Source organism: Haemaphysalis longicornis, unplaced genomic scaffold, assembly GCF_048455015.1.
Source record: "Haemaphysalis longicornis isolate Haplotype H1 unplaced genomic scaffold, Haemaphysalis longicornis Haplotype H1 scaffold_5, whole genome shotgun sequence".
NCBI lineage: Eukaryota > Metazoa > Arthropoda > Arachnida > Ixodida > Ixodidae > Haemaphysalis > Haemaphysalis longicornis.
In genome coordinates, this window is record NW_027526385.1 from 80,310,332 (window position 1) to 80,335,748 (window position 25,417).

Below are 25,417 nucleotides of genomic sequence, written 5' to 3' on the forward strand. Positions count from 1 at the left end.
TTTCTTGGTTTCAGGCGATTACTTTTTTCTTTTTTTTGTAAACCACAGCAAAACTGCCCATTTCCAGCACACCAATTCAGTACTGAACAAACATCTGATTTCGAATGCACGGCCACTTGACTATCAAATTGTTTTTGGCTACGTTGCCACGTTACGGCAGATAAAAAATGGTGGTGCTGTGACACTGACCCCTGCTCTCAATTCTAACAATTTCAACATGGAGGTAGTATTTTTAAGAGACGAAGGAACCTACTGAAGCATATATTTCAATATCAGAAATGCTCACTACCAATCTTGATTATTGAAAGATAATGAGGTGGTTCAAAACGAAAGTTTTATCACAGCCCCAACAGCACAGGAGCCACGGTTGGTCAAGCCAGCAAGCATGAGTCTTCAAGGAGTCAATGTTTTATTATTATTTGAATTTTCTTTTCTCTTCTTAGCTTCAGCAATGAGACCACACAAAAGAGGCTGCAGTCTTACACTGCATTTAAATGTGCACTACAAGTACCCGGCTGTTCTAGAATATGTTACATTTTTTTCCCCAAAAAATTTTAACGCAATTCTCAAAAGTTTGGCGACAGTATCTTTCTTTTACCAAAGAATACAACCAAGAAAAGCGACAAATTAAAGACGCAAAGTTGGGCTAGTTGGTTTACAGTATTCTAAGAAAAACATATGTCACAACATCAGATAACGAAACAGAAGCTACACCCCCTTGCTTGCTCCGATGACACTGCACACATCTTGTGCAACTGCCTTTCTGCAGGTAAACAGCCTGCCTTTCCTGTTCTTAGCCCACTGACCCTGCATGAAATCCAAGGATTCTGATGCCCAACTTGTTGCATACGAACTGAAGAAGAACGTTCAACAAAAAAATGCCACCACAAATAATAATAACAATAAAAAAAAAAACCTCCATTGCTACACCCTTTGAAATGGTCTTATCAAATTTGCCTGTTTCTGGGCAAGCAAGGTGCCTAGAAACATGGCCAGTGCGTGACTCGCAATGCGAAACGACTAGATACTGAGACTCGCAATTCAGCAGGCACCAACCTGACACCGTGTGGTGCGTCCGCACACACCCACACCTCCAGGATGATGCTGTCGTTGACGATGAACCCCTTCTCCGGATCCAACACGTCCTGGAACAGTAGAGGGCCAAATGGGCATCCTTGGGGGGTACCCTACTCCCGTCATTTATGCCATAAGGCTCTTGTACTTTTCTTTCAAAGAGTTGTGTAGTTCTCTCCTACCAAGCCATTAATTGAATCTTTTCCTCAACAAAATTTGCCGTTGTTCACGTCTCTACTGGCTTGCAGCCCATAACAGAGAGATGCTCACTTAGCTCAGCAGGCATCTCTGCAAAGACTTAGGCGTTTCTCGAACAAGTAAAGCTGGTCGGAGTTAGATCAGAAAATGGCCTTTCAAAATCAGTTTTGTTTTCATTTTTGCAACGGAAACGTGATTTTTGACACGCTTTTGAATCACCTGGTTGTGGAAAAGGGGTGTGGTCATCGCGCCTCAAGGCTACCAACGAAGAATGCGTGCAACTCGTAATTACTCTGCACCAGCGCTTGTTTTTTGCTATCAGGGCGTGAATGGGGAACTAGCAAACGATTTTCAATTGTCAGGTTCACGCTCTGACAGTAATAATCCCAGAAATCGGCTGAAAATGTCAAGCAGTGCCTGGTTGCAAAGCTATTTTATGATTTTAGGCAGTTTTATTGCCTTTGCGCAAGTTGTCCTAAGTACTCTGGTAGTTCTACTTACCCCAGGACCATTCCCAAACAGTTTACAACAGTTTCGGTTTCGTTTCTGCATCGCGAAATTCCTATGTAGCGCTACTACGCGGTTACCCAACTTCAAGGCTACCTGCCATGGTGCCTTGAGTCCACGACTGATCCTCGAACAGAGCATGCTGCTCCAGATTTCACTGAACCCTAACCCGATTTCTGTGATAAGAACTTCAGATGCGAGTCAAAAGGTCACACCCAGTCACCAGATATCTGTTCCGCCGAGGACAGCGCTTCAAACCGGCCTTACACTGCCAGCTGTTCGCCTTCCAGTTTCGTTTTCATGCGAGGGTATATCCGGGTGTCTAATGTTGCTGCTTAGTTGAACTGTCTATTCGGACGGAGTCTCTGATAAGTTTTTGTACTGTTTCATTTGAAAAATGTTAGGTGGCGCTGCAATAGAGGAGGCTCGTTGTGCTGATCTTTTTTAGCGCGCGACTGCTACTCGGCCAAAGATCGCAGGGGACGATTCTAGCTCATCGTACCTCATTTTTGCGAGCAAGGCTACAATTGCGAGTAAGAAGATGATAATAAAGCTCAGCTTTATGTTTTGAGAGATAACTGACCGTGAACGACAACAAACATCAGCCACGGCGTTCCGTTTTCAACTTCATGCATGTTTTTTTCTGCATCGCGTGCTTGTCCCAAATATTGTGCTCGCTGTAAATGCAAAGTCAGCCATTGACAAGATGTTTTTACGTTATGTGGGGGCAAATTGGTGCCCTTGATAACGTCAAACCGCCAGATTTATTCCAAGGAACCACCCAAAATTGCACAGTTTGAATTAGAGGTTGGGCTTCACCGCATGACACGAGCACCGTGCGTGCTAACATTTTTTTTTTATATCTGAAAAACTGTTCCGCGCAAGTCGACATTGTTTTTAGGGTGTGTTTTTGAAATGTTTCCCTGCAAAATGTATATTCTAATTTTTTTCTACTACCGGTGGTTTGATATACACAACTCCTTTTTTATCATTTTTTTCGACAACTTGACAAAACTTTTGATTTTGATATTTTTTTTCACAACTATGATATATGAAAACCTTTAAAAAACTGGTGTTATTGGAAAGGCCGTTAAATAATCTGCATTTTGTGCTCCTGCAATTAGTGCCTAAATAATTTTTTAGCAGAAAAAAAAATGTTTTCTTGGACCCCCCAAAATTGGTCAGTTTTCTGCGGTAGCGAAAGAGTTAAACAGTATTTAAACCGGGACAACCATTGCAGCCCACATAAAAGAGCAACAACTGTAACCAATTTGAAACCATCGAGTACAACCAGACAACTGAGCGAGTCAACTGAACAAGCAACCAGAATAAAACTGGCAAAAAAAAGTCGAGTGAACTGCACAAATGCGACCAAAGTTGGCGGCACTCACATTCCACGTCATAAAGTGGCTAAACCCCCAGTCGTTCTCCTTGCCGTAGAACAGATGCTGAATTTCTGCAAGTAGAAGAAAGACAAGGATATGAGAGATGGCAAAAGAAGCGAAACGAAAATTCCAGGAGGCACTCTTAAAGGAACCCTGCAGCACTTGATTGATTGCAGGGTTTAACGCACCGACGCAACACAGGCGATGAGGCGCGCCGTAGTGGAGGGCTCCGGATTAATTTTAACCACCTGGGGATTTTTAATGTGCGCTGAAATCTCGTACACACGGGCGTTTTTGTTTTTTGCCTCCATCAGAAAAGCGACCACCGCGGCCGGGAATGGAACCCGCGACCTCGTGCTCAGCAGCGCAACGCCTTAGCCACTAAGCCACAACGGCGGGTACCCTGCAGCACTTACCATCGACTACTTGGAATGTATTTTGGGGTAAAGCCTCCGCCCACAAGCAATCTCCGCCCACAAGAATTATGAAAATCCGTTCACAATCACTGAAATTACGTGCTATAAGAAATCGCGCATAATCGCTCCCTCTCAACTCAACCGCGAACAACGCGACGAAAGCTGCACGTTCTTTCCCACAAAAAGGGGCAGCTCGCAGCGTTCTCTTTGGCGGCCCTCGATACATCACGGGCCGGGGAGTTTTCTCCTTTTATCCGCAACGTGGAGGGGTCTATTTCTGGTCTGATGCCACAACAAAGCAGGCATGGATGCCTGCTCGCAAGCGTGCACTCAGGCTGGTAGGGAGTTTTTGAAGCAATAAACGTTTGTTGTCGGGTGGTCTGGTTGAAAGGGGAGTATTGAGTTCATCGCTAAAATTCCGCTCACACTCAAAACAACGCCAAAACTGTGTGTACAGGTTGAGGCATAGAAGAGGTTGGCACAGCGCTGATGACGGCAGATCGTCACAGGAAATGCGAGAAATAGGCAGCGCAGTTGACCAGCGGCACCCAATAGGACAGCCATGGCTGCAGTGACGTCCTTTAGGCCATGCCAGGAGTGCACAATAAGAAAAATTGAAGAGAATGCAGTTGGTTTTTCAGCATCTTTCCCCGCCATTTGCGCGCTCAGCGCTTCACGTGCACTTGTAATATTTGGCTCAGATATTCCTGGCAGTGTAATCTAAACGTCGTGCAGGTTTACTTGCAGTGCTCAAAGAGTGTTGCAGGGTCCCTTTAAGGAATGTGCAAAGGGGCGTGCAAAACAACCGCCTCCGAGCTTGGCGGTCAACACCAGCCACTCACTTCTCACAAAGTTCTCCACGCCCTCCTTTTGACTGATTATGCGCAACTCGGCAGTCGCGTTGCAGGACCACGTTCTGCGAGTAAAAGGCAGCCACACAACACACACAGTCACAATCACTTCCCGACTTTACCACAAAGCAAGCAGCAAACCCCAGTACGTCATCTCCATGCACAGCTTAAGTTAACGAGTAGAAAACTGCTCACGAGGGAGCTTGCGCAGGCAAAAACTGCCCTTAAACCGATACTCTGAGGTGCCTCTGCCCAAGTAGCCTATGCGGCAAAAAGTCTCCTTGAGAAACAGACAGAACACCCAGGCTTAAAGCAAGAATAGGGCGCAAACAGGCATGACAACGATTGACGACAAATCCTGAATAAATGAGTAAACAAGAAATTACAATTTAGCCACTTTGAATCGCAAGATGTACAACATTGGCAAGGTGATGAGGGGAAAATAAAAAAAAAATGACAACCAGGGCTTTGTCTCCTAGGCACTCAAGGCTACTTGGCAGAAGAGCTCAAGGGAATGCCACATCCTACTCCAAATGTGGGAGGGGAAAGGGAGAGAGAAATTGGAAATCCTCCTCCCAGAAAACGTTTGTCCTTACGGCACACTCTCTTCGCCTTCAGAGGCCTCCCTGCAAGGGATGCAAGGGGATGGCATCTTTTAAGCTCAGACTAGACATTGTTCCTTTTCCATTACTGTTAGCAATGGCTACTCTTCACAGCAGCTACACAAACACTGCAGATGCTGCAGCAGCTACATTTGAGCCTGCCCCACAGAGTTAGCAAGAAGCACGCTACCAGAAAAGAGTCCAATTCACGTCGGAGTAAGCTGCAGAAACCTCGACTAAGAGGGAATTTATTGCAGTGTTCTGCAGAAAAGAATATCTTAAAAAAAAAAAAGCAATAAGGCTGCCCAAATGCATTAAATGCAAGTGCTACAAAATCAGCACGTGCTTGCTATTTCGTCCCGAGCCCTTCTGCCAAGGCAAGCCACTAAAGATGAATTCATGTGCAAGCTTTAGAGCCCAGCATGGCACAGACAACTCTGAACAAAGTGCCAAAAACGGCGCTCTGCTTTTCTTTTCGCAGTGCAGGCCGCAGTCTGCAGTGTTTGGGCAGCTGAACAGTGGTACAAAACAGCACACACAAAACAATAATCAAAAATCAGTGCTTTGCTCCATGAGGGGTTACAGCAAAACAAATACGACTTTTTTAAAACAAGTTAGCATCCAAACTGCTGTTTTCTATTTGCCAACAAATATGCACAACAGCTAGGAACAGCAGAAAACTAGAATTGTCAATATGGTAGTCACTAATGGAAGTTTTTAAAGCTTAAACTTTGACCCCATTACCTGATCCTGTTACCCATCACCCGCCTTTCTACGGATCTCTAGTTGAACCTGAGTTTTCTTTCAAAAAGATTTAATAAGACACTGTGTCCTTTACTTTGCAGCAAGCACCAGATGTGGAGTGCCTGTGCGCTGTTCTTTTGAGTTACATCATAGTAAGCTAGCTAAACTGTGCATGTTCAAATTGGCTCAAAAAGAAAAAGAAAAGCAGCTTCTGAGATGAACCCAGTTCAGTTCCTAAGAGGCAACAAGCGCAGAATAAAAACAGTGCCCACGGCCAGAACAGTAGACCGTGGCGGCAAGCGAGGGGTCGCCCTACTCACGAGGAATCGGACTCCCCGTTGCACTGGAGGAAGAAGCCGAGGCTTTTGGTCGGCTGCCGGTCGTTGCCCGTGTTTGTGCGCGGCATCACCATGATTTTCCTGCAGGGAGCAAACGCAGGCAAAAGAAAAAAATCTGCAGAAGCTACCAAGTGGAAACTGTCGGACACATGCATAAACCCCTTCACTGTACACCAAACCTTTTCACACATAGATACTCAAATGCTGTAATGCTGCATGACGAATGCAGTGTTGCATGATGTGGGGCATTTGTAATAGCATTTTCGTACTCAACGAAAGTCTTACATGTCACGTGTTACAGATGGACAGATTGGCTCCCTTTTTCAGTTCACACAGAAACGCTTACACGTTTACAAACAGATCAATGCATTGCATGCCAACTAAGCGCCAGCAGCAGTTGCCACGGCGTCGAAATGCACTCTCGTCTTGCGGTAAAGGCATCACACGGTGGTGGAAACCAGTGATGTTTTCAGAATAGGACATGTCTCGCAAACCGGCCTTGTGTGCTTTGTTCGAGATGTCCCAGGTGGCACAACAGTTCTAAGGTGGTCATCAAATCCAAGGTGGCCAGTGGCTCTCTCATTGGCAAAAATTGTTTTTATTTGTTTTTTACATAAGTAGGTCAGTTCCATTGTTGTTATTAGTGTTAAACGAAGCAGACCCCAAAATGCGACCTTAGCGTAAAATTTGAGAGTGAACAAAGCAGTTGGCTCAGGAGAAATTTTCAAAATATTTGCATTTGTTATAGTAAGTATTTAAAGCACAAGTACGCCAGGAAACAGCCTAGCCATCAGTCTTCATCAAAAACTGATTTCAGTAATCTCTTCAATGAATTACTTCAAGTAAATTGACATTAAAATCCTTCCAAATCATTTAAGTTTCTTACATAGGACCAAATATAAAAAAAATTGGAAAAAAAAAAAAAAAAACGTGATTACGGAGCCAGTTTCTGGTGTGAAAAACACTGTCAGTGGGAAATCAGGCTGCCAAGCAAATTTTCTCTGAAGGTCAGCCACTGAAAATGGTAATGACCGCAAAGGCAACTAACTGCCCTCACGAACTGCTTCCACGGCAGATATCAAAAACACCTTCCACGGCTGATATCAAACCCGCCATCCTTGGGTTCAGCAGCACAACGCCTTAGCGACTGAGCAACTGCAGTTACTACACTAGCGTCCGAATGTCATTTGAACCAAATGTCATTTGACTCAAATGCCAAGTTATGCTGCTACACTAGGTTTTGAAATGCCATTCAGCTCAAATGACATTCAAGCCAAATGAGCACCGAGAGAGACATTTGGGATATCATATGCCATGATTTCTAGCGCTCTCGCACGCAGCGTCTTCGATCAGCAATAAAAAATATACTGCTTACGTACGTAAAACAAACAAAAGATTTTTATTTGTGGAACTTTGTTCACTGTTCATTTACTTAAAAAATGAAATCAGCATATTTAATTTTCATACTCTCAAAACCAGTAGGTCAGTAGCAAAAAAAATAAATAAATAAATAAATATTAAAAAAATCTATGCAAGACAGCCGCCACATTAGTCAAAACTGGTGTCTCTTCTAATTTGATATTATTTTACTGCCTTAGACTGCTCCTAAATTTGATTGTTGTATTAGTCCAGGGGTGAGACAGCCCAAAGAGATTTGGGAGCAGTTTTCGGAGCAGCAAAATTTCGATTTTGGAGCAGAAGAAGCTTGATTTGGAGCAGGTAGGGACATTTAATACATCGTCTTGTGAGCTTAAAAAATCACAATTTCAGCAATTTGAAGGGTCAAGTACACATTCCAATCAGTTTTGAATACACGTACACTGAAACAGCCTTACGCGAAAGAATTTTTAAAGAGTATCACAAAGTTCTATCTGCACTACCTTTTTCCTAACTGGTGAGATTGTGTTGTGGCTGTACGCAACACTGACAACAAAACTGCCGTTAACATTATCAAATTTAAGGGCTCTGCAATTGTGGCGTGTTTTTTACTTTTACCGTTTCAATGCTAAAATTATTATTTTTGTAATCCCAGGCTGCGTTGTACGAACGAGTGTAGTCACGGCAACAGTTGAGCAACTTCGAGCTAATGGTCGCATGCCTACCCGTTGCAGTCCGTGGGGCGCACGTCCACCCGGTGATCATTTGAGTAGCGTTACTCTTTAGCCACCTAGTTTTGGGCATTAAATTTCACTTCGCATACATCAAGTGTTATTAGTCGCGTGCTATGGCAACCATGCAGTCCTGCAGCTATTTGGCGCTGCCTGGACAGGTCGCGGCGCCGCAGCGCCCCGCAACTTTCGTGCCGACCGTTTCCTCCCGGGCCGAGGCTCGCGATCGCGCTTCGAAGCATAGCAACACCTCAGCATTTTATAACACCACAACGAGCCAAAAAGTTCAATTCACGAACCCGATTATAGACGCACGCACCGCGTTTCGCACTCAAGGACAAACCACGCCGAAGTCGTAGGCCCCACATTTCAAAACTTTTTTTACGAGCCGCGCAACTTCTCGTAATCTCGCACCAATCTCAAACCATATCCCCGCGTTAACGTCACTGTTCAGAGCCACATTTGATAGAATGAATAGACTGGAACCCAGCTGATAGCGTAAAATAAACCAGGGAAAATATCGGCGATGCGCAGTGAGCGCGTGAAGTAGGCAGTAGCAGGCAGATCGGGCGGCGGCCATGTTTGTAGCCACAGCGATGCCTAATCGAGAAGGCCGTTTCTGCGAACCCGGACAGAAAGCCAATCGTGTTTTAGAAGCTATCGTTTGCTTCATTTCTTCAGTCTTTCTATTTTTGTCATTTCTGTGTTTGCAATTGACCGCCAATAAAAGCGGTCACTGGGATGCGGGAGGCTTTCGTCCCCACCGGAACTGACATGAGCATCAAAATCCGTGCCTTTCAGGCTCTTTTGGAGCAGTTTGGCGCAATTTTCGCAATTTTCATGCTTTTGGAGCAGCTTGGCGCAGGCAAATGGAATTGTATCAAAAAGGCGCAATATGCGCAGCTGTCTCACCCCTGTATTACTGTACGAAAACGAAACGGGGCGACAACAGCGCCACTACAGCACGGCAAGCAATCGTGAAAGCTTTCAAATGCCATCAAAATTGTAGTGTAGCACGGCAGATTCTGAATGGCATTCGAAGCACCCCATTTGAGTCAAATGACATTTGGTTCAAATGACACTTGGACCCTAGTGTAGCCGAAGTATAAGACATTCCAACATCTGAAGATGTAAGCAATTACTGAGCATGAGCTGCCCAAAATGCTTGATCTCTTTCATGCGCCTGTCCACAGTAATGTCGAGACCTTTCCTGGGGAGCCCAAACAGCTCCCACAATAGAAATTCCAAGGGCAAGCAAAATATGGAGCTGCCCTGGAGCGGTCCCGAGCAGTTCAAAACGACAAATAAAAAATGGCGCAAAAGCTAATTTTACAGCAAATCTGTACATGCTCCCCTTTCCACAACTAGCATAGCAGGTGAGCAAATTGGCGCGGACCGCAAATGTCTTGCACCCAAGAGCTAGCGGTTTACATTTCCTCCTCGAGGGGCTCCTGGAGTGACGTTTTGGCCAGTGTTCTTCCCGTCCAGCTTGGAGGGCTTTTGGAGCGACCTTTTGGCCTGCGCCTCACACGCCTAGGCGCGCGCAAACAAACTCACCAGGGCAGGTTGCGCACGTAGGTGGGCGGGCTGAGCACGGACTCCTTGAGGCGGGAGAACTCGGTGACGACGAAGCGGAAGGTGGCCTCCGAGCGCGCCTCGTCCTCCTCCTCCATGGGCTCCTCGGGCGGCTCGGCGCACGGCGGCCGGCCCCCCGTCACCCCCCCGCCGCCGCCCATGGGGTCGTCGCCGTCCGCGTGGTGCCCGTCCACCAGCGGCTGCAGGGGCGGCTGCTCGGGCGGGGCGGGGGGCAGGCTCAGGGGGGGCTGCGGAGGGGCCGCCACTACGGGGGGCGGCTGTGGGGGCGGCTGCGGCTGCAGCTGCTGCGGGGGCGGCGGCTGGGGTTGCTGCTGCTGCTGCTGCTGCTGCTGCTGGTGGGCCACTGCGTCGTCTGCGCAAGGGGCGCTCCCTCAGGTTTACGTAGCCAGGGCTTGCCACCTGCGCTCTCTCTGTTATTCACATTTATAACCTACCGCATTTTCCAGCGTGTAACTCGCACCTTCTTTCAGCTTGTGGCAGGCACAGTTCTTACAACAGTGGGACTCTGTGAGGAACTTTTATTTTACAGACGTAGCTTTATGCAGCCGGGGGGTTCGTCTCCTGTGCTCAACTCTGCTATTCACATTGATAACCTACCGCATCCTCCAGCGTATAACTCACACCTTCTTTCTGGTGGGTCGGAGGGGCAATCCCGGGACTCTTGCAACAGTGAGGCTCACGCAAAAAACCTCTTTTTACGGACGCAAGAGGGGTAAAAGGGGTGGAACATGCGGTTACTTGTACCCCACAGGGATTGTGGCACCTACGTACTTGCAGAAAAGGTGCTTCGAAGTAGGATGCAAAGTGCACGACTTTATGCATATCAGGGGACTTTTCACCCACTCCACAGACAGCTCATCGCAGAGCGTTTCTACTGTCCATGTGACTAACTCTGAAGTCAGCTTGCAGCTTCAGATCAATAATTTACAATCCCATGGTTGTGATGGAGTTCGCAAACGCTCAAAAACACTCAGCCATTTTTTTTTTTTTCTATCGTGTACAAGGGCGGATCCCCTTTTCGTATGAAACTTGAGTACAACGGCGGCCCACACTGGTAGTGATTGCGATCGCTTTCTCGGACTTCCATTCACACCTTCCTGCCCACACCTATTCAAATCGATAGCACACGATAGACGCTTTCAAGTTCAAATGCTGATGTTTTTCCCGTTCGAATATGGCGATTTCCGAGCGCACTCCGAGAGCTGGTGCCATCTACTGAGTAGTAGAAACACTTAGACGCTCTTTGGTTTTTTTTTTTTTTTTTTCCCCTGCTCGCTGCAATTTTTTAAAGCCCCGCCCTAGTCATGGGACAAGCGTTCAGATGATACCAAGACGGTGTTCGACATCACGCACTACGGCACTGCGGAAACGTCCCATGTTTGGCGATTTAGGCGACTCTACATGCAACTTTTTGGGTGACAATAGCAGCACTGACTGCGAGGACAACTTTTCGTCATCGGATTTCAGCACCGAAAGCGACAATGCGCCGAACCGGCCCAAAACCTGATACCCCTGCTCGACGCAAACCCCAGAAAATGCGAAAGTATCGAAACTGTGAATTGTGCTACGAACAAGACAGAGTGGAGCAGAAAACCAACTTTTTGTGTGATACATACATGGCCAACCTATGTTTCGAGGAACTGCTTTGCAAGTGGCACGAAACCCACTAGTGCTAACACTTTTTTTTTTTTTGCAAGTCAAGAAATTTTATAGTTCGGCATTTGATATCTGCAGGAGCTTTGCACTGATAATATATGTACAAAATGTACATCTTATATATTTTAAGTACTTTTTCCTCTGTAGAATAACACCGATGTTTTTGCTTATAATTTTTGTGTTTGTCTCCAATTTTCTGTACAGCATTTGTTCTTTTTTTAAACATTTCTGTTTGGAACAGTCACCACTGCAAAGAAAATTTACGCTTCTAGAATTCGATACCATACACTTATATGCTGCGTATTTTTCGCGACCGGGAGAAAATTGTTTGCTAGACTACCCAAAATCCCTGCTTTTCCCGCGGGCATGGAAATTTAGCTCCTACTGGGCCTTACTTCGAGATTAAAGATTTACCAGCACAGTTACTTGTCCCAAAAAGTTCAGCTTATCAAATGGTGCATCAAGTTCTCCCCAACATCCTGCGAGAATAGAAAGAAGCCTTGCACAGAAAGAGGGTGGTACGACTTATACGGCAGAATATACGGTAGTCCACCCAGCAGCGATGAAGCTACAACAGCTGGTGTCGGCCAATAGTCGGAGCTAACAAACCAGTACACCATGGCCAACAGTGACATTCACACCTGCGTTAGCTGGTTTTGTAGGCAGGACGCCACGCTTTGCGCATTTGTCCAACAATGTCAGTGAATAATGGAAAACAGTGCCTGCACTTCCCCCCACCCAAACAGATCCATTCCTCACGGGTGAACCTACAGCTGGCATGGAATAACCGGAGCTGACGCAACAGTGCACCACATCCAAATCCAATCGATGTACAGTACTATCCCTATACAAAAACTGGAAGAAAAAAAATGAAGCAAAGTGACTTAAGCTCAGCACGAAACTAAAAATTTTAATGTACCAGTTGCATATAACCGACTTAGTGCATCCAGCAACCGCATAATTAAACTGATTACTGTAACCGAAACACAGCTCCAGTTCACTATATATAGGCATTCTTGCAATGCAATCTCACCAAAGGCATCGTCTCGAGAGATTACAAAACGGAATGCAATGGCAGAGAATCCTTCTGGCAAGTGAAGGCATTGGACAGAAATGGGAGATCACCAAGCACCAGCAAAACCCTGTACGAAACTGCGGAGCGCACACGTAACTGCAATATGGCATGCGGCCGAGATGCCTTCCTTTTTTTTTTAATCATATTTTCGCTTATGTAACATCTATAAAAGGCAGACTGGCCCTTACGAAACTGAACGTCTGACATTTGAGTTCTCGAGCACCTCTGAACGATGGCATTAGCCCGGACTTTTGGCAAGCAAGATTTAGACCGAGTACGTCCTAAATTTAGAGAGACGTTGGTAAAAATACACAGGCAAACTACCGTAAAGTTCCGAAAGAATGCCCATCTAAATTTCAGAGATATCAGGTGAAAAATACGGGGTGGGCGATCTTTTGTCTCAGGTGCGAAAAACTAGAAAAGAAGTAGCAGCACCGGCAACCAACACTGCAGAGACATCAAGAAAAAATGCGAGATGGGCGAACTTTCGGATGAAGTGGAAAGGACGAATTGATTGATTGATCGCAGGATTTCACGCGCCGACGCTACTCAGGTGATGAGGCGTGCTGTAGTGGAGGGCTCCGGACTAAATTTCGACCACCTGGGGATCTTTAACGTGCGCCGAAGTCTCAAACACATGGGCGTTTTTGCTTTTCGCCTCCATCAGAAAAGCGGCCGCCGCGACCGGGAATCGAACCCGCGACCTCATGCTCAGAAGCCTGACTTAGTCACTAAGCCACCATGGCGGGTGAAAGGACAAATTAGTGATCACATCAAGACATGAATAGATGATTCGCGTTTATTTTGTTCACTCATCGGCGCTAAAGCGATCCGGTTTTAGGGGGTGGGTGATCTAAGTGTCTTTTAGCAAATTGGATATTTCACTCCTAAACTAAAGGGGGCAGGCGATGTTACAGGGGAGGGCATTCTTGTAGAACTTTACGGTAGTAACTAGGTCATTAGCTTGAGATACAAAAAATTTTCAAGTTAGGCAGGTTTACAGATACTCTGCATGTAAGATACCGAATTATCCAAAGTACATGTCAAACATTTCGGGATAAGTGGGAGATATTTCAAAAACACGGACAACTAATTAGTTTGCGATTAAGAAGAAAACTTCTAAGTTAACCCAGTTCAAATAATAAGGTTCCACTGTACATGAGAATTTGTTCCCTTCACAAGCGGGTGATAGTTGACGAGAGAACTGCACCGCAACGCAAACAGTGCAAAGCCAGGAAGGTAAGCAGCATGAAGTAAGTAATGCACAACCCCAACCATTTCCTGGCGCATTGCGGCATGGGTTATGCAAAATATCTAAATTATCTACAATACTCAAATATCCATATAAAATATCTAGAGCTTCCCCCTGTGAACATCCTTGAATGCATTGCATTTTATAAACAGTTGTTGAAAAAGAATTACAGTTTACACAAACACACGACATACCCACAGCACTTTAATAAGGTGTGCGAGGCCAAGTCAAAATCTCAATTTTTTTCTTCAAAATATCTTTTTTTGTTTTTTACTTTGCCAAATGTGGAATTTATTGGAGATGATTTTTTTTAAATAAGTTTCTTTCTACACAGTTTCTTTCAAAAGATAACAGAAAAGAATGTGAACCCACCCGGCGTCCACAAAACCGAAATGAAACTGCCAGTTTAGTGTGCAACACAAAAATGCCCTGGTTTGGAGTTTTTAGCTTGGTATTATTTAACACTCTTATCCCGTTAAAAAAATGCATTAATGCCCCAAAAGCATTTTCAACACTTCATTTTTCAATTAAAATCATAAACCTCTCCCCAGGTGAAAGCGCGATGTTTGCACACGTTGTTTACGGTTTGGAGCCTTCGTGTGCGCTCCGAGGGAGCGGCGGATTGCTTGGTGGATTGGTTTACTCTCTGTCGCTTACTTTTTTTTTACCGGCAGCCACAGTATAGGCAAGTTTAGAGTGCAAAGACGCACAAAGCGAAAAACGAAAGATCAGCAGCGCGTCGCAACGAGATTACGTCAGAGCACTGATACTGCAAAGCAAGCAAAAAAAAAAAAAAAAAGCGAGGTGACACGTGCAAAATAAGATGCGAGCAAGACTCAAGACAGAACTAGCTACAAGTGTGGGGGGGGGATTTTAGCTCTCCTGACCATCGTATATAAGTGCTGCACTTGTTTGAAATCTTTTCTGATGATTTTTCTCAGAACGTATTTTTTGGCAATTTCTTCAAACACAAACATTCACATCTTTTTTCCTGATAAAGATTTTTTTTAGTGAAACTTGCCACAATTCTTTCGCACATTATTGAGGGTGCAATGAACCTCAAGAAATAAAATCGTGCCACAAGTTTTCATATGGCTGCCTTTTTACACCAAGGTACACCCAATAAAAACGCAGGTTTTTTAAATTATTTCATCACTATGCTTCGAGGATTCCTCTGATTTCGTTTATTTTGGTTCATTGCACAGTACAAAGCCTTCCCTATATCGCTGCCACAAATGGTGCTTTTTTTGTCAAGTTAAAGTTACGAGTGTTGGTGTGAGACCCATATCTAATAGAATTTTAAAATAATAAAATACAAACACAAAAGAGACATACTTTAAAAGGCTCCCATGGGTCTAAAATTAAAGTGTGCTGTATGATGCAGACCAAAAATCTTCACTGTTTACCTATTTTTAAATTTTTTGCTCCAGCACTTGGCCTCACACTTTAAACCACAAGTTGTGGAACAACACCTCACGACGTTTGCACCCCCCATGGTCTGCCTCCTCTTTATCATAATAAGGTGAGATTTGGGCGTTGTTATCTTGACTGAAACCCACCCACCAAGGTTGGAGGTTTCGACCTGAACCAACGCCTTTTGAGGCTGGAGCTGAGGTAAGGCGAAGTTGAAATTCAAGCCCCATTCATTGCTTTACCTCGTGGGCACTTTTTCAATTACCGTGAGATTTTTTCCCACTGCAAGCTGAAAGCAAACGCATTGTCAATGATAGTTCCAGCTCCATCTGCGTCACAGAGGCTTGCACGCAGTAATATTTGCCCGCAATATTTTAAACTGATTACTTCAAACTAGACATGTTCGATCCTGCATCACACGTTTACATTTTTTTTTTTCCAGAAAAAACATCCTTTATGGTTTCGCACTGCATTTTTCAAAAGCTTTGCACTAAAAGAATGTTGTTCAATTTCAGGAAGAATAGATTAACTCTTTTGCGACCGCTCTCGATCGCATATGACCGATGGGTTCACGCGCCTGCAGAATAAAAGTTTTCGCTCGATGGAACACCTAGCGACATCTAGGAGTAGTTTGAAAACTGCAGTTTTTCCTTTTGTGGAGTTTTTTTTTTTTTTACCGCCAGGCGGCAACACATCAGATATTTTATTCTGACGGGTGGTGGTTTCGAATGTAAACAAACATGGCGTCATACTCGCATACTCACGCGATAAGAAATCCGCATCGTCTCATCTCGCGCATCTCCGCCTTCTATTGTGAATTTTAACGATCAGAGTGGCAGTGAAGAGTCGGAATGCGACTTTGGAGATCGGCTTTCAGCTCGGGTGAGGATTCGGGTGTCGATCTGCCTGGAACATCAAATCGAGCTCAAAGGTGGGGGTTGGTTTCGGTATCAATTGGCTCTGAAGTAGGTATGTGAGCTCGATATATGTTCTCGGTGGTTTGTACCTATTTGCTAGGGTATCAACTAGCTATGGTGGTGACCTCCTGCCGCCAGCGCAGAAACGGACCGCCGAAACGAGAGCCGGGCGCGTGACTGGGCCACGACATAGCCATGGCCTTTGTGCCAAAGAGATCACACACAAAACAAAAAGCCAGTTACGCCTAGCCGCATCAAACTTTCGCGATGAAGAAACAAAGCATTGGGTCAGATTTTGTATATCCCGAAATAATTTTATTCCTTTTGAATATTTTTATATTTACACTTTTTTATCTTTTTCTGTAGTTTTTTTACAAAGTTCTTACTTTCGGATTTTTTCAAGGTGTTATGGCCAGTGTTGAAGTAAAACAGAGTATTGTATGTCAAAGAACATATAATTAGCTGCATTTTAAGACTATATGCTAAAGCAGGATGGTGCCTTTGCATTATGTAATAAAAATTTTGTATCGAGACCTCCCTTTTTTATCACTTTTTCCGGCGGTCCCGAAAGAGTTAACGTACTGCTTGCATGAGGCTGAGCTGAACATGAGGTCATGTACGAGAGGGGGTTGATGCGAGCTTTTATCTGAGCAAATCTCAGCCTCACTGGTAAAACCAACGCTAAGGCAAGGTCAAGGGTAAGTAAGAGGGTCATTTGCTTTCATCAAACTAACGAGCACCAACAAAAAAGAAGTACATGTCCATCATTCGACCTCAATATCCATTATCGCATCCTAATGAGAGCACTACAGTAAAGAATGTTTATACAAGTGTCTGCAAGCATGCGAGCAATGCATGCGGCAGCCTTCAGTGGATAGACTGCACATCTGCCATCTGCATTGCCCATGTGTTGTGCAATGCCACAACACAATGGGACAGAAATAAAGGGAAGAGATCAAAGATATAAATGCCTGCTTTGTTCGCGATCCCTGCACAAAGAAAGCGCAGTCCACACTCAAACAAAAGCTGCTACACGATGCGAAGATCCTACTTCTATGATAAACACAAAATTCACCCACTTAAAGCTGCTCAAAACTATGGGTATATATACAGTAAGTGAATGTCACAGTCGAGACATCTTATTTGAACTAGGCAAGAATATGGAATTACCGTTGCCATTTTTCTTAACGAGAATCAAGGTACTGATCATCGCTCGCAACACTTCTGGCCGGAGAAAAGAATTTTTGAAGTTTTAAAAGTGACTTGACAATATATAACTTTTCGGTATTTCGGTTCAGTATTTTGAGCGGAAAATAGTTAGGGAGCTCTCTCTCACTTTTTTTTTTACGGTGAAAAAGGAGGATCACATCTTTCCGACAGAGAATTATATGAGAATTATAAAAACCCACCCTGTAAAAGAAAAGGCATAAAACTGACATCAAATGAGAGAACTGGCTGGACTCAGAACATTCCACTAAACAATAGATCGCATCCATGCCATCAATCAAGTTATAGAAATATCCACAAAGTATAATACATGCCGTTTACAGGCTAAAAGAATGTGTTCCATTCTGTAGACACCGTCGCACTACTGCCCTGGAGGCATTAAAATACAAAAGAGAAGATTTTCTGAAATCTCTTCGGTGACCTAAAAGGGATGTAACCAAACAGTTCCCTATCAAGAAGGGAGTAAGACAAGGAGAGGAGACAACGTCTCGCCAAAATAGTTTGCCGCACATCTGACAAAGGGGTATCCAGGGGGCTCAACTAGGAGAAGGCAGGACTGCAAATATATGGCAAATGTTCGATCCAGTTAAGATTTTTCATAGGGCACAATCCTGCTCAGTGGGTCTGGTGAAACACGCACAAATGTGCTTTGAAACCTGCACTTGAAAAGCTTGGACATAAGGTTAAAGATAAACATGAATAAACCGAAAGTAAGGCTAAACAGACGTGCAGGGCGCGCACTCTTCACCCTTGGCAATGATATGCTAGAACAAGTACACGAATTCAACTATCTTTGTGGCCAGATTGTCAGTGCTGATCTAGCCTCGAGGGAAATCTGGCACAGAATAAGTACGGGCTGAGATGCTCTCAGAGAGCACTTTGAAATAACCAACAGCAAACTCCCTCTGTCACTGAAGAGAACAGTACCCAACAAATGCGTATTGCCAGCGACTACATGCAGGGAAGAAACCTGGCACCTCATTAAGAATTCAAAAGAAAACTTCGGTCAGCTTTATGATCTATGGAACGAAGGATGATAGGAGTAATGCTTAGGGACAGGAAACGAGCATCTTGGATCAGGGAACAAACTCGGATGGAAGATATCATGGTTCAAATTAGGGAAAGGAATGGACTTGAGCTGGACGTGTAATGTGAAGTGCTAGCAACCGATGGACTACAAGGGTAATGGGTTGCCTATCGAGACACTGGTCTAGAAGTAGAAGGACATCAACTCAATGGAGGGACAAAGTGAGCAAATGCGGAGGAGGAAAAGAATGGACTAGGGAATCGCAAGACCCGAGCAGCAAGAAGAACATAAGAGAAGAGGCCTTTGCCCTGCAGTGGACCCGAACAGGCTGACGACGACAATCACGCCAGCCCTACAACCCCCTTTAAAACTGATGCCATGTGTTTGCAATCTTCTACGCTAACTGCCACGATTTGAAGCGCAACAAAAACACACAGACGAAGAACAGAATAGACGAGATAGTGCCTGTCATCTACTCTGTTCTTCATCCGTGTGTTTTTGTCGCGCTTCAAATCATGGCATCTATTCACCAACTAGCTCCTCAAGAAGTTCTCCTACGCTAACTGCTTTGCTCGCATTGTACGATGTGCCAGGTCACGTGTGAAATGGTGTTTTCCCCGTGATAAGCGCACTAAATCAATGTATTCTCTCTCTCTCCCTCACTCTCTCCAGAAAAAGTGCAGTTAAGGCAGGTTAAGGTATCAAAAGTTACATAAGCTACCACACTCATTGTGCAAGAACCACTGCTGTTAATTCAGATTTGTAACCGAGGCACGTCATAAACTTGCAATGTTCATCACCTGAGTCCTCCATGCTGCAAAACGAATTTAAAGCGTTGCACGACATGTGGCAAAAAATAAACATATACAATTTGAGAATACCCATACGGAAATATTCTTGTTTGCCCGTTTTTAAAAGAAGTATATACATTCTTGGCCAGCTTTTCACCAAACAGCTAGATGCAAACTGGCAAGGTTTATCCAATCACTGACACTAGTTTGCAGAAAAACATTGTAAGAGACAAGACCAGTTTTGACGAACAACTTCCAATGTGCTTCTAAGAGCGACTTAATCGCATTCAAGGAATATTCACCCTTTGAAAAGAGTCTCATGAATTCCTCGCTACTTTGTCCACAAAACTCCCAACAGACACACATGCAATGGCCCACCTAGGCTTTACACACATTGATAAATAGGGATCAGACGATTTTCAAACGATCACCCTGCACGTCAAGGGCCGCTCATCAAATACAAGCCCAACATACATCCGTCCCAAAATTGGGACGTACACCAGTCCCACTCCACGATTTGTTTTCACACCAATATCCCACTTTGCACAAAATGACAATAATGAATAGTGGCTATCTGCAGCGTTTCAAGCAGCCCCTTCAACTGTGTTAAAAAAGGTTAACTCAACCTTGATACGCACACAATTTTTTTTCTTCTATTCTCCATAAGGCTACCACCTCCACCGAGTCACAAGTTTTCCCCTCCTTCCATTTTATGCGGAGCATTGTGGGTGGCGCTGGGACCACCTTTGTGGGTCTGGCCAACGCCGCCTGTATTAACATTGCCTGACGCGTCGCGCGCTTTTCAATGGGAAGGGTAGGGACGCTTAGTTCAGGCACTGATCCGCTATGTGGCGCGTGCCGGCGGACATTTCGCCTTACGTCACTGCTCGCGAGTCGCGAACGCTGCACCCACTTCTACGACGTGTGTCTGTCAGCTTGCCTGTTGGGCTTCAAGGGCCGTTTCGCTTACATCTTAGCCGTGACGGGGCGCTAGTTCTGTGGCGCACTCGGGATCTCGTTCAACGTGTCGCTCGCTTCATACTTGCTGCATTTTTCCAAAGATAAAGACGGAGGCGGACTGAAATAGTCTAAGAACATACTGATTGTCGGGTAGACATATAGCTAACAGAAAAACGATATTTTCGGATGGGGCAGCCATTATTTTACTGATATTTTTCTTTCGGGAGTATTTAGAGAAGAAAAAATTGCGTGCACGTTTTTTGTTCAGGCACTTACGTCTACGATTACTTTCTATTGTAAACTTCAGAAAATTATAGGAAACAAAAGGATAAGCAGCTGCGATCCCGCCACGCTGTCCGGGCGCTTCTACAGTATAGTCCTCAATTTCAGAAGTGCGTACCGATGCGGAGTGCGAACAGGGGGGTCTAAACAATACCTGAATGCGGAGGGGATAGAGGGGGAATCCCCACTCAGAAAATTTCAGGGCCTGTGATCCGAGTAGATAAGCGCGCAAAGCCGGCATCAGCCTGCGGCAGCGCAAGGGATTTTGCTTCGTGACAAAGGAAGTTTTATCAGTGACAGACCAAGACAGACAGGCATGGTGAAAAACAAGAAGGCGTAGGAGCGCCGCCTCGGGAACACTAAACAAACTTTCCACTATTTTGCATAGTTTCCGAGAAGCGGTGCTGGCTGGCGGACACGAAAGCACGCTGGAAGGCTACGGAGCGGGAAAGGGTAGGAGAGAGCAACAGGAGAGTGGCTGTTTGGCCATTTTTCGTTCACGCGTTAGGCACTGTTTATACAGGCGGCGTTGGTCTGGCGACAGGTCTGGCAGCAGTCAACGGGTGAAAAATCTGGGAAACAAATACGTCTAGAAGTTGACCCCGCCATGTCAATGCAACGTTCTTGTAGACATTTGCAGCCAAGTCTCTGTTTTTCTGCTTACTTTCTTCTTTCTTGCTCCATTTTTCTGCTTGCAAACGTAAGGTGGTTTCCCTTCTTATTGCCAGGCCCTATTCTTGAGAAGCTAAACAAACCACAAATCTCCCGGTGCCCATGCCTCAAATTTGCGGTGGTGCGAATCGGTTCTACCACGTAAAATCTCACAAGTACAGTCTTTGTCGAAATTTTCTATGCCAAGCCAAAAATGCGCAGGCCGCAAGAAATTCAATGTAAAAGCTTACATCCCGAGCAAGGCTGAAATATTTTATGCCGGAAAACTATGGAGGAAACACCTTTCTTACTGTCACAAAATATTTGTCAAAAGGTAAAGCTTATTCTTTGAATTCTTTCTGGTCGAGAAGGCTTAGAAGCGGTCTAGAAAATTTTGACAAAGATTGTACCCGCGACTCCCTGGAAAACCAGTTGTGTGAAGTCAAGCTTGCTTTCCCTAAACTTGTACAAATTAGTTCGTTTCGTTTCCCGTCAACGGTCAAAACTTGTTAATCACACCTTATTCTCGCCCCGTTCCATTTTGATTTCATTCCGCCATTGCACCCAGTTTCATAACCTCAATGGTCCCAAGTCGAATACAACCCCAAAAGTTTTCCCCGCCACGCCTCACTGTGCGACACCTCCGCACCCCATTTTCACTAGCTGCAGTTTCACATCAGTTGCAAATTAAGAAAACAAGCCTTGCTTTTAAAAAAAAATTAATCGGGCACTGAATATTACGACCGCTTTCCAGACGACCGTTTTTCATAGTTTGCCTTTGCTTTCACACACAAAGCCAGCTCCAACCATGGCTACCCCTCTTCGGCAAAACCTACGAATGATTGGAGCATCGTATCAACAACCCCGATAGCGTCTCCTGCATTCCAAGGCTGATCTGGACTAGATGCAAAAGGGGCGTGTAACCTGAGTTAGTTGTATTCATTGCAAAGCGCGCTCAACTTGCAATCACAATATCCTGGCTGCCTTGGGAACTGTCAAAAACAACGTCACGAAGGTGCCGTGCATGTGCTGAACTGAATCGTATTTTCCCATAGAAAGGCAGATCTTCCGGCTTTTTCCTTGTATCCAGTGGCAAGCGTAAAACAGAAAATGAAATTTCTGGCGCCACAAAACATGGATCACGCTTGCAAACACTTGTATATATTACAGTGACTTATGAAGAGCAGTTTATCAAACTTCTATCACGCAAGTTATTGCACTATAAAAGTAAGCAACGTCAACTAAGAACAACACCCCACAACGACCTTTCGAATTCACCCCAGAGCCAAAAGACACACAAGGGATCAAACGCTCAAGCCAGGTTTAAAATCATGCACCCCTCCGTCCGTCCAACAATGACGACAATGGCTGAACGCAAAGCTTTCTTGTGTGGGATTCCTTAGTTGTCGTAAGAGTTTGGACGGCCCGTCGACTCTCTTTGACTCGCACGCAGTTTGGACTTTTTTGGTTGCAGCAGTTTTGACTCTGACCCTTTGCCATTTGATTTCACACGAAGAAACTTCGCGTTCCACCATCGTCGTCATTAGGCAAAGGGGTGCATTATTTTTCGGTCTAGTTTTGTACATCCATGCACCCCTCCCCAAATCCAAACTGCCTAAAGCGCGTCACAATGGCGCAACCGTATAGGCGTCGGCGTCATAACGGGAGGCACTCAGGTTAAATTCCAATCACAGGAAGCGTTTTTTCTTTCCCTTCTTCATCTTTTTTTCTCTCATCATCATAGTCAGAGAAAGTTGGCTTTCCTTCAGTGCATTTTTGATGCAACATATGCCAAAAGTGAGACGTAGAAAGCTCTGCCTCAATAACGTGCGAAAAAATTTAGGCGCTTCCCCTAACTGAAAAACAGATCAATGCTTCTGAGAATCAAACTCACAAGCAGCCCAATTCCTTGCACACTAAATTGCCATGGGGGGGGGGGGTAATTAGGTAACCTCAACTGAGAATGTTTCAGTGCAAAAGCATTTCTAAACTACTGATTGCAGCCCTGGACAAATTTTAGTGGAAATACCTTGACAGCAACCACTAACTCTGCTACAATGCAAAAGTGTACTTCTACAGTCAAAAACGTATTAGGTTCCTCCATAAGCCGATTTTCCGATACATTAGAACACGAGCAAAGGTCTCTTGTCAAGTCAAAATACTGTGCACCATGATATGGTCCGACATTGACCCATCACCCCAATTAATTTTGAAGCAAAATAATAATGACCTGTGACACTAGCGAACATGTAATGAAGCAGTTCATTCAATGATACAAAATGCCATATTTGGTTACCACAGCCTCACTTCAAGGTAGCATGACACTTGCAGCACAACATTAGGCATGCATTTTTTTCTCTTTTTTTTTTTTGAGGGGGGGGGGGGGGAGGGGCCTTAAAATTATCAAGGTTTCTCTGCCACAAAGTGTAAATGCAAGACAACATCCTCACTTTACAAAGCTAGCAACTCAGTTATACACTGCTTTACAAAATGTACGAACCTCAAACAGGCGGAGTGACGGTTTTGCCGAACTAGCATCCAACACTGCGACCCACTGCGGGTAACCAAGATCTCATACGCGTCAAGGTGTGCCCGCTGTTGTGTCATAACGGTTTCTGCCCACGAAACCTGGCAGCGGTTTCGCGCACGTCTCGCTGACAGGGTTATTGCACAACATCTTAAAAACGGCTGCCAACCACATACGGCGAGACTTGCGCCAAGCTCGGCGAAGATCAACTCTGCAAGTCACTTACGAGGGAGGGAGAGAGAGAGACAACGGCAAGCAAAACAACACACCATTCCGCGGCAACATCTGACACGCGTACACGACGACGACCGACAACAGCAGCCGGGGCGGATTTACTCGAAGCTGAAAGGCGGCAAGGATAGGAGTTTGGAAGAGGCAAAGCTTACGTTCGGCGGTGGCTATCATCGCCAATGTCACGGCGCCGGTCCCTTCATCGGGCCGGCCAGTGAAGACGAAAAACGCGCCCGCCGGCCAATTTTCGCCACCTCCCTCGCGGTCAAGCTTCCCAGAGCGGGGGAAGCTTTAAATTAAGTAGTGCAGGGCGCTTTTCATCGCAAGCGCGACAACGTTTGGCCGTGCCCCGCGCGCGGCCATGTCTTTGGCCAGCCGAGCACGAGACAACCACCGCTGCCCCACTACGTCCACTATCTATCTCCATTTTTCTTTTTTCTCTTCTTTCGCGGTACATGGGATTTCGTTTTTCTTTTTTTCACCCCTCGCAGAGCCGAAGCCGATCACAGCTGTATCCCCCCCCTCCACCCCCATGCTCCCGTTATTTCGTTCTTTAATCAGCCGCCCGGAAAAGAAAGCCAGCCCGCGGCTGCAACTTGGACGCGCGAGCCTACGCTCCCTGCGACGAGGCCTAACACCGGAACGCCGCTGGCGGCCCGGCGCAAGTTGCCGGGCTGAACCCCCGGCGCGGTAACGGCACCGGCGGCCCGTTTCGCGACTCGGCTTTTCGTGGATCGGTGACAACTTAGGCCTAACCTAGGCTTAGGGCCCTGCTCGGGCCGGCGTAATCGGCAATGATACGTCAAAAAATCACCCGGGAGGAGACGGCGGCGGTGCCCCGTTTTTGTATTTGTTTGTTTGTTTTTTTTTCCTCATCCAAGCTCGCCTCGCCGCAACTCCGCCGCCGCACCTCAGCACCAGCACAGCACAAGTCGCGCACCGAAACAGAGCCGCACTTACTAATACAAGTGACACGGCGCCGCTGCGCGAATGCAATGGAAAAGGGGAACTCATACCACCTTCTTGCGTATCCATCGCCTCGTGGTCTGCGTGATTGTTGACTTTGTCATTAGGGAGAGCGCTGTTCATAGTGAGTTCGACGGCAGAGCTGTCTCGCGTTCGCTTAGATCGGGCCGAGCTGTTCGCGCGTTCTTTGCCTGGCGCCAGGGAGTTTTTGCCGGACACTGTCACTTTGACGTGCTTGCTCGCAATTCGCCCAATGTCTGCTGGTGTCAGCCCCCCAGACAGGGGAAACCATCCAACGACAAACTGTACTTGAGGGCACCGCTACGAAGGCTGACTCCACACGGTTCATGGGAATAAACAAGATGGTGGAGCGAGAAACCGTGCGCGGAGCACGCCGGGAAAATTGCCAAATGCGCATGGACGTACAGGTAGCAGTTTGAGGTAGGGAGGCAAGAGGACGCAACTGTACTCACCGGTTTCTGGCTCAACCACTAGACTAATAACGCTAAAAACGGCGTAAAAAGCGCATTTTGCAAACATGTTTTTAAGTCACAGCTTCCTTATAACCCCAAAACACTTGTGCTTGGAAACCCGTCAAACAATTCGAACTCGGATTCAAAAAA

General features: G+C 45.6%; 1 protein-coding gene across 4 annotated transcripts in view; it reads right to left on the reverse strand.

Moving 5' to 3' along the window:
- The window catches only part of Usp7 (Ubiquitin-specific protease 7), a 62,670-nt gene extending 37,495 nt beyond the window's left edge, over window positions 1-25,175 (reverse strand). For 2 of the 4 annotated variants that reach the window (XR_013315895.1, XM_077670808.1), the window contains exons 1-6: window positions 24,845-25,175; window positions 9,781-10,171; window positions 6,098-6,196; window positions 4,423-4,496; window positions 3,171-3,235; window positions 1,057-1,145 (exon numbers count right to left, since the gene is read on the reverse strand). Coding sequence is in view for 3 of the 4 variants with exons in the window: in XM_077670808.1 (XP_077526934.1) it covers window positions 1,057-1,145; window positions 3,171-3,235; window positions 4,423-4,496; window positions 6,098-6,196; window positions 9,781-10,171; window positions 24,845-24,917 (791 nt within the window). In the remaining variant the exon portion in view is untranslated. The remainder of the gene's footprint in view (window positions 1-1,056; window positions 1,146-3,170; window positions 3,236-4,422; window positions 4,497-6,097; window positions 6,197-9,780; window positions 10,172-24,844) is intronic. The other 2 variants (XM_077670810.1, XM_077670809.1) reach the window with 2 other exon arrangements.
- Window positions 25,176-25,417: the final 242 nt, after the last annotated feature.